A 15,280-nucleotide genomic window follows, 5' to 3' on the forward strand; every position below is an offset into this window, starting at 1 on the left:
GATGCAGAAATTTCTGCATTGTTTATGTCATTAGAAAACTCTAACAAGAAGAACACTGGTTGATGGGCTGGGGGGACAAGCACACGGGCAGCAGCTGGGTGGCATCTCCCCTGGTGACTCTCCCAATGCCCACAGCTTGTCTTCCAGACCATTCTAACTTCACTCGTGCTGTCTAGCCTCCCAGTTAAAACCACTCAACAGAGTGACATCTGTGCTCTCAAAGAGAAAAGATGCAATATATCTTTTGAGACATAAATAATAAGAAGCAGGAACAACCAAAAAGCAAGAGGTGGGAGCTCCCCTTACCTGCCCACTGTCCCATGGACTGCAAGAAAGGCCCTGGCAAAACCTTCCAGAAGTTCAGGAAAATGCATCTGGAGAATCTCACACACTTCACCAGGAAGACCAGGCACACCAGCAGCCCTACAAACACGAGGAACTGCTCCAGAGCTTCCGCCATGTCTGCCCTGCAGTGGGTGCAGTTTCAGCCCTGGCCCTGGCCCCCCACAGGCCTCCCAGCGCGAGGCTGCCCCTGAGGCCTGCCGGTCTCCTTCTGGGAGTCACCGGATGCATTCCATGGAGCCGGGGCATTTAGATTAGAGTAACCTCTTTACACAATCCTCCAATTCACAGGCTTTTGAATAAAGTATTCTTTCTAGTATCTTTATAGCACTGCTCGGCCTTCATTACCATGGAGGAGCTGGTGATGAAGTAAAAGATGGACATGAAGAAAGAAAAACAAAACCTGCACAAACTTAAAAATGGGAGTCCATGTTCCTTTCCCTGAATTCGGAAGCTAAAAAGGATGCAAAATCCAAGTCATTTACTCATTTATTCAACAAATATTTATTGACTACCTACCGGGTGGCTTCCACTGTTCAAGGCTCTGGTCATCCATTTTCTGTTGCTTATGACAGAACACCTGAGGCTGGGTAATTTATAAAGAAACAAAATGTGCCTCTCACAGTCTGGAAGCTGGGAAGTCCAAGATGGAGGGGCAGCCCCTGGGGAGGGCTTTCTTGCTGGTGGGGACTCTGCAGAGTCTCTAGGCAGCTCAGGGCATCACATGGTAAGGGAGCTGAGTGTCTAGGTCAGGGCTCTCTGCCTATTATTGTAAAGCCACCAGTCCCTCCTGTGATAACCCATTAATCCACGCACTCATCAGGGCAGAGCCCTCACGACCCAATCACCACTTAAAGGCCCCGCCTCTCAACACGGCAACATTTGGGATGAAGTTTCAACATGAGTTTCAGAGGAAACAACATTCAAACCGTAGCGAAGGCTTTGGGAACATAACAGTGAACAAGGAGGGTCACTGTCTTGGAGCCTGGATTCTAGTAGGGGAGACAGACCATAAGCAAACGAACAAGGTAATGTCAGACCAGAGCGCTATGACAAAAAGTGCTGTCGAGGGATTTGCTGGGGTGACCAGTCAGCAAGCACTTTAGAGAAGGGGTCCAGGAGGACTTCTGGGAGGAGGCGGCGTTCTGAGTTGAAATGTGAATGACAGCAAGGAGCCAGCCCTGCAAAGACGGGACAGTGCCCTGAAATGAGAAGATCGATGCCATTGAGGAGTCAGAAGGACTGCCCGGTGGAGAGCAAAGGAGGCACAGGAGGCCAGAGAGGGAGGGAGCAGCGCCCTCAGTGCGGACAGTGCACTTTAAGAGCCCGGGCGGCTGTGGAAGAGGCTTCGGCTGCTTATGTAATCTACATTATGCTTTTAAATGGTCACTTGACACTGAAAGAAGATGGCCTTTTGGGTTTGCATGGAGGGTGTGCATGACAACGAAGCAGGGGGCATGAGGAGGTGGCAAGTCGCCAGGGGGAGTGCCCCATCCAGCTCGGCCCTCATCTCACTTTGGTGACGTTATTAAACCTGCTGACTTTGAGGACTCCCTGTGTGCCGGGCCCCAGATCTAGAACCTCACCTGGTCATCCAGACTTGCACGTCAAACTGCACACGACGCTTCCACTCGAGCACCTAATGATGTTACAGAATAGGTCATTATTCCTGAGCCTTTCTAGGACAAACCTAGGACATACTTTTTTAAGGGAATATACTTCATGAGTCATTCAGATTTAGGATTGCATGACTTTTATTAAATATAGTTGATTTTGTATTTGGATTGCTTTTCTCTGATACTGAAAATCTTGGTTCCTAACATCATGTTTGCTTTCACCTCCGTCATGTCTACCTATGTGTTTACTTTGCTTTCGTGTTTTCAGAGATTGCGGTTTCAAAATTGAGTTTACAAAAGAACGTACATTTAGAAAAGCCTTGAGTCTATCCTTACATTCACCATTCTGTTCACTTCCTCTCCCTGCAGGTAACCTCATGCCTTTATTTAGATTTGGTTATTCATCCATTTTAATACATGCATTCATATTATATTCATATACACGCATGTACATACATACACGAGTCATTATATATAACCCACATATATGAATGTACACACACACTGTATTAGTCTGTTTTCTGTTGCTTGTAATACCTGAAACTAGGTAATTTATAAGAAAATGAAATTTATTTCCTACAGTTTTGGAGGCTGGGAAGTCCAAGGTCCAGGGGGCACATCTGGTGAGGACCTCTTCATGGTGGGAACTCTACAGGGTCTCGTGGTGACACGAGCAATCACATGGTGAGAATGGCAAGAGCACTTTTGTGTGCTTTCCTTATAAAGCCACCAGCCCACCCCCATGACAACCCATTGAAGCATCAACCCACTACTCCATGCACTGTCCCATCCATAAGGGAAGAGGCCCCACATTACCTCCCATTACCTCCTAAAGGGCCCACTTTCAACGCTACCACATTATGGATCAATCTTCCACATGAGCGTTGGAGGGGACAAGCATTCAACCCATACCACGTACACACACACATACACACACACACACACACACACATTTTTATCACCCTGCCTGTTCTTTTAGATGAACAGCAGTATTGCGCACTTTTTTACACCTTGATGTTTTTTACTTAACAATAGATTCTGTAATCACACCACAGTAGTTTCTAGAAATACTCTTTTCTTTCTGTATTTCTGAACCTACATGGTACTCCATTATATGGATGTACCACATTCATTGAAACCTCTGTGCATAATCTTTGGATTATGTCCAGTCTTTTGCTGTCACAACTAGTGTTACAATACGTAGCCTTGTGCATTCACCCCATAAACAGAACTGCTGGGTCAGAGGGCAAATTCATATGGCATTATGCTGAATACTGTCAAATTTCCTTCATTTTGCATTCTTGCCAACAATGTATGAGGGCATTTGTTTTCCCACTGCCCTAGCAGTAGAATATCTTGTCAAGCTTTGGGATTCTTGCCATCTAATAGGTAAGAAGTAGCATCCAACGGTGTTTTCATTTTAAATTATCTTATTAGTGAGGTTGAAGATATTTCCATATCTAAGGATTATTTGCATTTTTTTCCCCTGTGCATTTTCTCTTTCTATCTCCTGCCCATTTTCTATGTGGTTTTCAATCTTTCCCTTTTCTGTATTGAGAGATTATTTTAGAACTCTAATTAGACAGACATTAGACCTCCTCGTCTATCCGTGCCCTGGTTCTTTAATTGTCTCTTCAGATGTGTCTGGTCATTATTAAATCAGTCCATTGTGGTTTTACCTTAGTGATCTTAATGTCATTTCTGAAAGTTTTCTTCTTTCTAAGACAGCATTTTTTTTCTTACAGTTTTCCATCCCATGCAGATAGTTTTAATTTTGACTTTCCTTTCCTTAGCATGATTGTATTATAATCTGAGTTTGACAACTCCAACACCTGAGTCGTCTTGTTGCTCTATGGTGTTCCTGCTTGTTCTCATGCACAGTGCCCTGTGTCCTTGTGTGCTTGGTCATTTCACCTATGCGTGTGTTGTTTTGCTTGGAAATTTCTCTGTGGGTTTCCTAATGAAGCCGTTTTCCTCCACAGAGGATCTGAATTTGCTTCTACCAGGTGCCCAGAGGAACTACCACTTTGGACCAACTTAAACTAAATTTATTAAACTAACTTTATTAAAACCATTCAGATGAAGTGGACTTGGTCTGCCAAGTCACCACACACTGGCCGTGATGACAGGCCCACAGCGTGGCTCTCTTGCCCTCTCCACCCACGACCACCACCTCTGCTAAGCACCAAGGCTGATTTCCTCACAGTCCAGTAGCACGCTTCTCCTGGATCTCTCTTACCCTGAGGATGCAAAAGCCTTTGGGGACTCCAGCTTCGAGGAGAGACATTCTTATATTAGACTCTTCCTGGCCCTTGATTTCCCACACCCTCCGCATGGAAGCCCACGCTCACAGCATGCGGCAAATGTGGAGCTAACGCAGTTTCAGTGTTCAGTTTACCTCTCTATACTGCTGCTTTCTTATACGCTAATTTTTTTTTTTTTGGCTATTTTGATAAGTTTTGATGATTTTAATAAGACATTTAAGAATATCTCTTCTTCTACCCACAATTAACATGGGTGGATCTCACATTTTGGTGAGCAAAAGAAACCAAGCAGAGAAAAGTACTGCATTAGTTAACTCTTTTGTATAAAAAAATTAACCCAAAACTTAGTGGCTTAAAACAAAGCCATTTATTTATTACGTCATGGTGTCTGCAGGTCAGGAATCCAGGCATGGGTCAACTGGGTCCTCTGGTGGTCTTTCATAGGTGGCACTAAAGGAGTAGCCAAGGCTGCAGTCACCTCAGGGCTCAGCGGGGGAAGGATCCCTTCCAAGTGCACTCCCGTGTTGTTGTCAGGACTAACTTCTTCCTTGGCTGTCCCCGGCCACGTGGTCCTCTTCCTAGGGTAGCTCACACAATGGCAGCCTGCTTCATCAGATGGAACAGGTGAGGCAAGTCAGGGATCACAGAGACACACCCTCTTGTGACCTAACCTGGAAGTGTCCCATCACCTTTGCTGTATGCTGTGCATTAGAAGCAAGTTTCTAAGTCCAGGACACATCCATCGGGAGGAGAATTTGCAAGAAGTGAATACAGGGAGGCAGGGACCCTTGAGACCAGTTTGAGAAGCTGCCTGCCACACATATAGAACATGTCATGTCACTTGTGGGAAGCTCAAGAACTGGCAAACCTAATCTTTGGCAAAGTCAGTCAGAACACTGGCTGCCTGGTAGAGGTGAAGGGATAGCTGAAGGGTCACGAGGAACTTTTCCAGGTTGATGAAGAAGCTCTGTATTTAATGTGTGTATTCATGAGGGTCCACCTTCATCAGAACCAACCACACTGTACACTTAAGGTCTGTACCATCTACTGCATGTAAATTATATCTCACTGTTAAACTAATTTTATCCTGCAGTTACTTTGGGCTGGTGGATAACTTAGACTTCCATATTACCAAAAATGGAAGCAATATACTTGGGGGCTTGGTATTAGACCAAGGTTTCCCCACCTTTCCTTCTTAACATCAAAAAATATATTTAACCCCGTGTAATGGATTGAGAAATTACACGCCAGTATCTGACTGAATTCAGCAAAGCTTTTAAATAAACTTGCATTTTACTATTTGCGAGATGCCACGGACTGAATGTGTCCCCCTTAAAATCTATACGTTGAAGCCCTAACCCCATGTGATATTATTTGGAGATGGGGTCTTTGGGAAAATTTAGGTCATGAGGGTGGAGCCCTCACAATGGGATTAGTGCCCTTATAAGAAGAGATTCGAAAGCTCTCGCCCTCCCCTCCCCCTCCCCTCCCCCTCCCCCTTCCCCTCCCCTCCCTGCCAGGTGAGGACACAGCAAGAAGACAGCAGCCGTGAGCCAGGGAGAGGCCTCGCCAGGAACCAAATGAGCCAGCACCTCCATCTTGGACTTTCCAGTCTCCAGAACGGTGAGAAATAAACTTCTGTGAAGCCACACAGCCTATGGCATTTTGTTGTAGCAGCCCAAACTGACACAAGAGCACCTCAAAGCATTTGAAAATTAAATTCTTCAGTGTGTGACATGTTGTTTTCCCAGTATGTGTTAGCTGGTTTTCCCCACTCAAAAAATGCAACTGAATGGGTGATGTTATCATAGCAATAACATTAACTCCGATGTAAAACTTTAAAACACATTATTTTTAAAACTAAGTAAATAATAACAAAAAAAATTTCCTTGCCATGCATCTAGCAACTCTGCACAGTGTGCAGACAAATCATCTGAAAACGGGGCCCCTGGAGCTAGGATCATAAACTCAGACACCTGCAGTCAAGGTGGGCAGGTGAAGTAAATTAACGACATGGGCCAGGCATCTCATGCTGAATTCTTTGAACACAGGCACATAGTAGGTGTAATTTTTAAATTTTCCTCTTAACTATATCTTAGGAAAATGGCACTTCAAGCACACGGAAGGACAGAACTGACACTGAGCTGCCGCATCCGGGCAGAAAACATGGCAAAGCAGGAACTGTCCCCTCGACCTCGGCGCCAGCTGACTGCGTTCCTGAGGAAGTTCTGGCCCAGCTGGCAAATGGTGGTTTTTTAAAGTGATGCCAAAAATTCGGTTTCTAATGTGACATTTCTCAATTTATTATTAAAATGACAAGGCTGGAATATAAAGCAACAAACTCCAAACCCATTTTAACACTGCATAGGCAAAATAAAACACATCTGTGGGACTAAAGGACCATGGATAAAAAGTTTGAGGCCTCAGATTAGAGAGGAGAATTAACTGAGCTGATGGCAGCACGCACGTGTGCGGTGGCGGCAGGGGAAGGATCGGGGCCTGTAAGGAGACAGTAGCCAAAACTCAGTCGTCAAGCCCCCGGGCGCACTGGCTTCACCTCAGTGGAGGCTGGAGGATCGGAAGCAAGTGGGAACAGAAGAGCTGGAAGCCCTGGGAAGAGACACGTTAAGTCAGGAAACCCAGATACAGGCCCCAAGGGGCGCCAGATTTGGGACATAAGGTACCAACTCAAAGGTCAAAGGACATCTTGAGATAAAAGACATGAGGAGAAAATTAAGTAAAGAGGAAATACAACTAGTATGCACGTGTGCGGGACGTTTAACCTCATATGTAATTAGAAGTGTAAATTAAATGAGTAAAATACCACAGACCCAGACACTAGTAAATGCGTGATGCAGAACTCCTGGGGACATGGTGAGACTCCATGGTGAGACTGGTACTCTGCTTCACCCCTGGGTGGTGGTAGGGGAAACGGGCAAACCCGTGCTGAGATGCACCATACGCAAAGCAGCCAGCACCTGCCCAGTGGGCGTGGGGTGGGGACTGACTGCAAGTGGGCATGAGAGATACCCGGGGTCATGGCGATGTTCTAAAACACAGTTCTAAATCCATAAAAGAGCATTAAATTGTACACTTAAAATTGGCGAATTTTAAGGTAGTTAAATAATATCGCAACGAAGCTGTTTTTTAAAACTGGCAGAGCTAGGCTGCAAACCCAGGCCATCTGATCCAGGCAGCTGCTGCTTCTCTACCTGCAGACAGGAGGATGATATCGCATTTAGGAAATTCCAGTAATCTAAATGTCAGCAATTTCCTTAAACGGTTCCTAGATAAGATACACAAATACCAGACCGTCTCCTTCAGCTATAGACATGGCGATCCTATCCACCTCCTGCTCTTAAAGCCAATAGCCCGAGTTTGAGATAAACATGCATGAACAGGGCTGGCCAGTTAGCTCAGTCAGTTAGAGCACGGTGCTGAGACCACCAAGGTCAAGGGTTCAGATCGCTGTTATCAGCCAGCTGCCAAAAAAAAACGTGAACAACTCTGTATTAGCCCATTTTGTGTTGCTATAATAGAATACCTAAAACTGGGTGATTTATAAAGAAGAGAGGTTTATTTGGCTCACGATTCTGGAACAGCTGCATCTGGTGCAGGCCTCACGCTGCAGGCCTTCCACTCCTGGTGGAAGGTGGCAGCAATCAGCCAGCAGGTGCAAGATCACATGGCAAGAGGAAGCAAAAGAGAGAGAGGGGAGGTGCCAGGGTCTTTTAACAACCGGCTGTCACGAGAACTAATGGAACAAGAACTCATTCACTATCCCCCCCAGGGAGGGCATTAATCTATTCATGAGGGATCCGCCCGCATGACCCAAACAGCTCCCAACACTGCCACATTGAGGATCAGATTTCCACATGAACTTTTGGGGGTGGGGGGGGGACATATCCAAACTCTGTCTAAGTCAGTCTAGAGAAATTGTCCCATACTAAAGTCCCCAGACCCCTGGGGAGTTCCTGAAAACAAGAACGGCTCCCTCAAGTTATTTTCAGTATCCCAAAAAAGCCAAATTTTCAGAACAGTTTTCCATGACAAGGTCACAAGAGCTAAGAGAGATATTACCTCTCCTTCCTCTTGGCCAAAATGAAATAAAATCGGTTGGTTAGTAATGTTAGCTCTCCCACGTTGGCCAGAAATTCTGATTGGCAATCACATGGTTTTGATGAATCCAAATACAGATTGTTCATAAGTACAATTTAACTTTTTCAATAACCTCTAAGAATTGGATTGGGGGAGCAATAACTAAGGGGTGCTTGGGTTGAAGGAGCTGGAAATCCCCTGGAGAAGAGAACCAAGGTGTTGGTTCTACACTTTTGGATTTCACAGAACAGGTACTCAGTAAATGGTAATTGTCGTTAACAGTGTTACTATTGCGGATGTGACCAGCGTTCATAAAACCTGGGGTTTATTCCTATGATTGGGAGTGGCTGGCAATGGCAGAAAGTGTGTACAGGCTCAGCCCGTCACCAGAAAGGGCCCCTCTTACTAGCTGCTGGTCAAGAGCACCCTGAGAGTAGGTGGAGAAAATACCTCCTAATCACTGCAGTCCAATGATCTCTCAAGGTCAGGTTGGCACTTATCGTACCAAGTCCACACTGCCATGGATAGTCCTCTTCCAGGAAACAAGCTACAGACAAACCAAACTGTATTTCATTAATATCCACGCTGTCTCACACCAGGGCTGAGAACCACACCCGCCAAGCAAAGTCTCGTGAATGCTCCAAGTCCACCCTACTCAAGAAGACAGGGCTGGCCGGTCGCTCAGTTGACTAGAGCGTGGCGCTGATAACACCGAGTCCAGCCTTCAATCCCCATACCAGCCAGCGGCCAAGAAAAAGGAGAGAACAACTCATTTACGTCTTAGGTAAGTCCATTAAATGGGACAGGTTGAAGAAAAACAAATGAGATCATACAGCTTGCCCCTTCATTACATATATGGCTTATTCATTCAACAAGTATTTTTCGAAAACCCAGTAGGGAACAGACCCTCTTCTACTCAATTAAGAGATGATTTTATGGGCACAGATTCCACATCGAGAATCACAGTGTCTTTCTGTCCCAAAGCCAGTTAGAAGCCAAATAGCAGCAAGCTTTTTGTAACAAGTGCTGCTCATGTTTCTCTCTCCTCTTTCAGGACAATTCATTCTTATCTATGTTTAAAACTGTGGCTCACCACAGAGAACACACTACATACTTTATTCCTGGGAGGCCATCAGGGGAAAAGAACTTAGAGTGGTTTTGGAGACACCAGAGCTGTGGTATCCAATGCAGTAGCCACTGTCCTAGGTGGTTATATTTAAAGTCAAATTAAGTTAAAAATGTAGCGCCTCAGTTGCACCAGCCATTCCAGGTGCTCAATAGCCACACGTGTTGAACAGCATAGATGGAAAACACGTCCATCCCTGCAGAAGCTCCATGCGTGCGGCTCAGAGCATCGCAAGCTGTTTCGTCTCCAAGAGCATTACGAACCGTTACTAAAAGCAAAATGTAAAAGAGGAATATTCACATTTAAAACATTGCTTCTAGGACTTAATAGGAATCACTGAGTTAATAAGCAGGGTTTTCTCAGATCCTGGGGAGGAGGGAAGAGACAGAGAACATGACTATGTTTTTCACATGACGCTTTCGCCCGCTCTTCTTGATGCGTTCACGACTGAGAGAGAGCGGTACTCCTGAGTATGTATGATGAGTAAGTTAGAGTTAATGTCATGCTTAAAAAATGCTATTCCTTTTCATGGACTTCCCTTTCTGTACTTTGAATGCCATTCCACTGCCCTTCAGCCTTCATTGTTTCGGATGAAAAGTCATCGGTTATTCTTATTGGGGCTCTCTAGTAAGGGAAGAGTAGTTTTTCTCTTGCTGCTTCCAAGATCTTCTGTTTGTATTTGGCTTTCAGTATTTTTACATCAGTGTCTGGATGTGGATTTCTTTGCATTTGTCTGTGGAGTTTGCTGAGCTTATTGGATGTAAAGACTAATGTTTCTCCTCAAATTTGGGAAGTTTTTCCCCATTGTTTCTTCAAATTTCTTTCTGCTTCTTTCTTTTTCTCCTCTCCTTCTGGTGCTCCTGTTATACAAATGCTCTCTCTGTTCATTTTTCTTCTTTCTATTTCCTCTATTCTTTGGATTGAGTAGCCTCTATTAATCTCTCTTCAAGTTCACTGATTTTTTTCTTCAGTAAACTTTTTCTTTTCTAAATCGAGCCTCCTTAATAATAAATGTTTGATTTCAGTTTTGTGCTTTTCAACTCCAGAATATCCATTTGGTTCTTTTTTTATGCTTCCTGTTTATTGACTTCTCTATGTTATAAGACATTGTCTTCGTACCTTCCTTTGCTTTTTCAGTCATGTGTCCTTTAGTTCTTTGAACATATTTATAGTAACTACCAAAGTCTTTGTTAAATATGACATCTGGTTCTTCTCACAGACTGTTTCTGTTGTCTGCTGTTATGGGTCACACATTCCTATTTCATGGGTCATACTTTCCTGTTTCTTTGAATGTCTTATAATTTTTTGTTGAAAACTGGAAATTTTAGGTAACAAATTGCAGCAACTCTGGATACTGATTTCCCTTCCCTCTCCCTGGGGCTTACTTTTGTCATTTGCTTATTTGCTTATTTTGTGACATAGCTAGACACTGGATTATCTTAGTGAAGTCTACATCCCCCTAAGGTTTCACTCCTCAGGGGCTGAGGCTTTGAGCTGCACAACATCACTACAGTGACACTGGGTTTAACAGGACTCTCTTTGACTGCCTCTGTCCCCAATTTCTGTTTTGAACTCTATTTGGTATTACACCCAGCCTATTAGGTTCCAAGTACCAGCTGATTGCTCTATTGTTTTTCATAGTGCTCTGGGGCATAAATTGCTCAGCAGTCTGATCCAATTAAATTCTGGCAGGGGTAGTTATAGAGGCCAGTCTTTGAGGTCTGTATTGATCCCATGAGAGCTCTTCTTAGCTGTCTCTTTCCCTGGTTCTTCCTGATGAACTACCTGGCCTGTCATTTAGCTTCTTGCTCTCAATTAAGAGGACCATTGTTTGCAAGAGTGCCCTTATGTGTGAATTTTCCTCACATTGTGTTTCAAATAAACTCAGTTCCTTCGGGGAGTGCTTTGCTCTTTTTTTGTATGGGCTTTGTGTAAGTTTTGGACGACTGAGATAGCCCACAGCCCCCATGAGACCACCCTCACTTCTGACACCAGACGCAAGTTTGAGGAGTTCCCAAAACTAACATCAGTTTTGATAATTTGCTAGGAGGACTCATAGACCTCACTGAAAGCTGTTGTGCTAGTAGTTATAGTTTATTACAGGGAAAGGACACAGATTAAAATCCTCCATGGGAAGAAAAGCATAGGACAGAGTATGGGGAGGAACCAGACGTGGAGCTTCCATTGTCCTCTGTCCATGGGGTCAGGACACATCACCTCCCCACAACAGTGTGTGACTATACACATGGAGTATTGCCAACCAGGAACTCACCCAAGCCCCCACATTCAGGGATTTTACTGGGGCTCCATTGCATAGGCTTGACTGATTGCCCACATGGCTGATCTCAGTCTCCAGCCCCAGCTCCCCCAGGTGTCACCCAAAGCCCCCACCCTAAATCACATTGTTGGTCTCTCTGGTATGGCCAGCCCCCACCCAGATATGGCCAGCCCCCATCCAAAATCACATTGTTACACTATCCAAGGTGACCCAAGGTCCCCAGGCAAACAAAAACACTCCTATCAGGCATAGTATTCCAAGAAGTTGAAGGAAAACGCAAGACATCTTTTGGAGCAAAATTAAATACTTTGCTGCACAAACTACCTCTTTCCCTGAGAAAACTCTCTGAGCTACTACTCTGGGTGCTGGGCAGGGTGGTGGCCTCTGGTGTTGTCATCTCACCTCTCCTGGCATGGGCCCTCTGCCTTGCAGGAGAGCTGGGGCAAGGTGATTGGGTAGCCAGTATTCCTGGTCTCTTGCACCTGGGGCAGAGCCTCCATCCTGTGTGGATTAGTCCATTTATGTTGCTTACAACAGAATACCTGAAACTGGGTAATTTATAAAGAGTTTTATCTGGCTCATGATTCTGTGACAGCTGCATCTGGTGTGGGCCTCAAGCTGCTTCTACTCCTGGCAGAAAGTGGCAGGCAGCCAGTGAGTACAAGATCACATGGTGAGAGGAAGCAAGAGAGAGAGGCAGGGGGGTGCCAGTGTCCTTTAAACAACCAGCTCTCGTGGGAACTAACAGAATAAGAACTCACTCACTACCCCCACCCCAGGGAGAGCATTAATCCATTCATGAGGGATCTGCCCCCATGACCCAAACAGCTCCCAACACTGTCACATTGGGGATCAGATTTTGACATGAGCTTTGGGAGGGACACACATCCAAACTCTATCACTGTGGGCTCGGGAGAGGGAGCCCCTGTCCCCTCAGCTGACTCACCAGGAATTGGGCATCTTTGACTTAGAGGAGATGAAAAATTCTGGTGGCTCGTCCTTCCCTTGACTGGGAACTGCGAGGAGAATGGGCCCCATCATCCTGGCTACAGCCACCTGAGGAGGAGCTTCCACCAAGCTGAGCTGGGGACGGGGGACAGACAGGTGAGCCAAGCCTCAAATGCCACAGATGCCTGCTGTTCTTACCAGGTGCTGTTGGGTTTTCTTAAATCAATGTTTCTTATTTTGCTGCACATCCTTACAATTTCCAGACATTAAATGGTTGTTTTTTCCATAGTTTTCACCAGCGATATCAGCTTTGCTTATATCACTAAAGAATGGGTCCACAGAGCTCCTCCTGCTGCCTCTTCATAGACTTTTAACATAACTCCAGGAAAGCAGTCACAGGGTCTGAGGCATAGGCTCTGTGCTGTGACACAGCGGGGGACCCACACCTCTCTTCTGGCCTTTGAACAGGGAGGAGGTGGCAGTGAAGCCTGCCTGCCCATTTGCGCTTGCTCTCACCTCCAACTGCAAATCCTGGCTAGAGAATGTCCCCACCAGGAGGCAGATGGCAAAATCGCCTGGGCTCATATATGTGCATTCAAGGAGCAAACCTCCACTGCTACTGAGGCCAAAAGTGGAACAACCTCCTGAGAAACATATCAATCTGGGATTTCCTCTGTCCCCCTCAGGCAGGGGTCCTCACGTGTCCCGGTGCCACAGACACTAGTGGCAGTCTAGTGATGGCCTCCTTCTTTGAATAATGCTTTCAAATCCATAAAATAAAATACATACAATTATAAAGGAAACCAACTACACAAAAACAGTTATCACCATTTTTTTTATGTGATATACTAAAAACATGCTACTTTATGGACATTATTAAATAACAAGAACTGGGGGCCGAGCCCGTGGCGCACTCAGGAGAGTGCGGCGCTGGGAGCGCAGAGACGCTCCCGCCGCGGGTTCGGATCCTGTATAGGAATGGCCGGTGCGCTCACTGGCTGAGTGCCGGTCACGAAAAAGACAAAAAAAATAAACAAACAAATAAATAAATAACAAGAACTAATGGAGAGTCTAATAACTACCAGAATAATGAACAGGGTATAAATGATTGCTCTGTAAAACTATAAGGTGATATGAAAATATCTTGAATTCTATTGGTAAGAAAGTCACAAGTACAGCTTATACTACTGTGGTTTCACCTACATTCAAATGAAAAGAAATGCTGAATTTTGGTTAGAGGTTAGGGAAAATCAAGATGTATTCTTTCCCCATTTAAGTTCACCAGCCCACCAAATCCTATCCATGAACCCCTGCTACTCAGAGTACGGTCTACACCAACAGGTTGGGACCAGCTTCTCAAATCATTTGGGTTAAAACGTAGATTCTTATTCAGTGTGTGTACCTGAGATTCCTCATCTCCAACAAGCCCCAGTCAGTGCTGCTGCTGCAGTGATGGCCCAGGGACCACATATTGTGGACAAAAGGCTCTGAGGCTTATCCTGGTCACGACTTTAACCTGAAGTGGAGGTAAGAGTTGGAAGCCACACAGATGGTGCTTCCTGGCCCTTGAAGCTTCCGGGAAAGGCTTGGGGTTTTCTGGCTTCACTCCAACGGGGCATGCTCTCCTTTTCCATAAGCTTCAGTATCTGATGACGGAAAGGAAACTTAGATGGAGATTCTGAGCTGGGGGACCCTCTGTTTCCTGAAAGCTACCATGGAGCAGCAGTCACTTGTCAGGTAAGTTGCTGGCCCATGGCAAGCCCCAGCACTCAAAATGTAGGCACAGATACACATATCCCTTCACGGAAAATAATAACGACTCACAAGTCCAAGTTGCCAAGCCTCAAAAATGGAAGTGATAATGCAAAAGGAAAAAAGGAACCAAAAGTGTTGGTTAGCTCAGTTGGTAGAGCCTGGTGCTGATAACACCAAAGTCCAGGGTTTGATCCTTGTACCAGCCAGCTGCCAAAAACAAAAAAGCGACTGAAGACTTTGAAATTATTGACGAATGTACCTTAGGTATTTTCCTGAGGGCACAGAAAATACATTTAAAATGTGTATAATCTTCTCTAAACTAGGTCCTATGTTTTAAGCAACCTCAGCTGTCAAAAAACTCCAGTGTCCTTGTACTTGGGATATATTTACAAATATATATAATACAAATACATACAAAAAAATATCAAAAGAGCAGAAAAAAGTTCACATTAACAAATGGTGTGACTATTATTTTCAGTGTAATGGCCAAAAGTAGCAAAATATCATCTAGGAGTGGTATCATTCAGTAGTGGTTTTTATGTTTTTAGTAAGAAAAAAGAAATCCAGAGACCTCGGTTAGTGGCTCTATTTCTTCTTCGGCTTCCTTGGGGCTCACAGATCCCTTCCCCTCTCATCCAGCACCCCCAACTAACCTTAATCCCAAAGCCGGACTGGCACGCCCTGCAGCCTCACGCCTTGGGAGCCCAGCTCTTCAGCGGTGCGGCAAAAACTGCAGCTTTGCCCAGCTGCAAGGGCTGCTGGGCCGCTCTTAGGTTGCCCTCTGCTGGCCACACATGGAAGCGGGAGGAAGTCTTCAAACACAAAATCATCTTCCTTTAAGAATTCAAGAATA

General features: G+C 45.1%; 1 protein-coding gene across 1 annotated transcript in view; it reads right to left on the reverse strand.

Moving 5' to 3' along the window:
- Positions 1–460, reverse strand: part of HSD17B3 (hydroxysteroid 17-beta dehydrogenase 3) — a 53,498-nt gene extending 53,038 nt beyond the window's left edge. Inside the window, exon 1 of the mRNA XM_063109856.1 lies at positions 307–460. Coding sequence (XP_062965926.1) covers positions 307–460 — 154 coding nt within the window. The remainder of the gene's footprint in view (positions 1–306) is intronic.
- Positions 461–15,280: the final 14,820 nt, after the last annotated feature.

This window comes from Cynocephalus volans, chromosome 10 (genome assembly GCF_027409185.1).
Source record: "Cynocephalus volans isolate mCynVol1 chromosome 10, mCynVol1.pri, whole genome shotgun sequence".
NCBI classification, from domain to species: domain Eukaryota; kingdom Metazoa; phylum Chordata; class Mammalia; order Dermoptera; family Cynocephalidae; genus Cynocephalus; species Cynocephalus volans.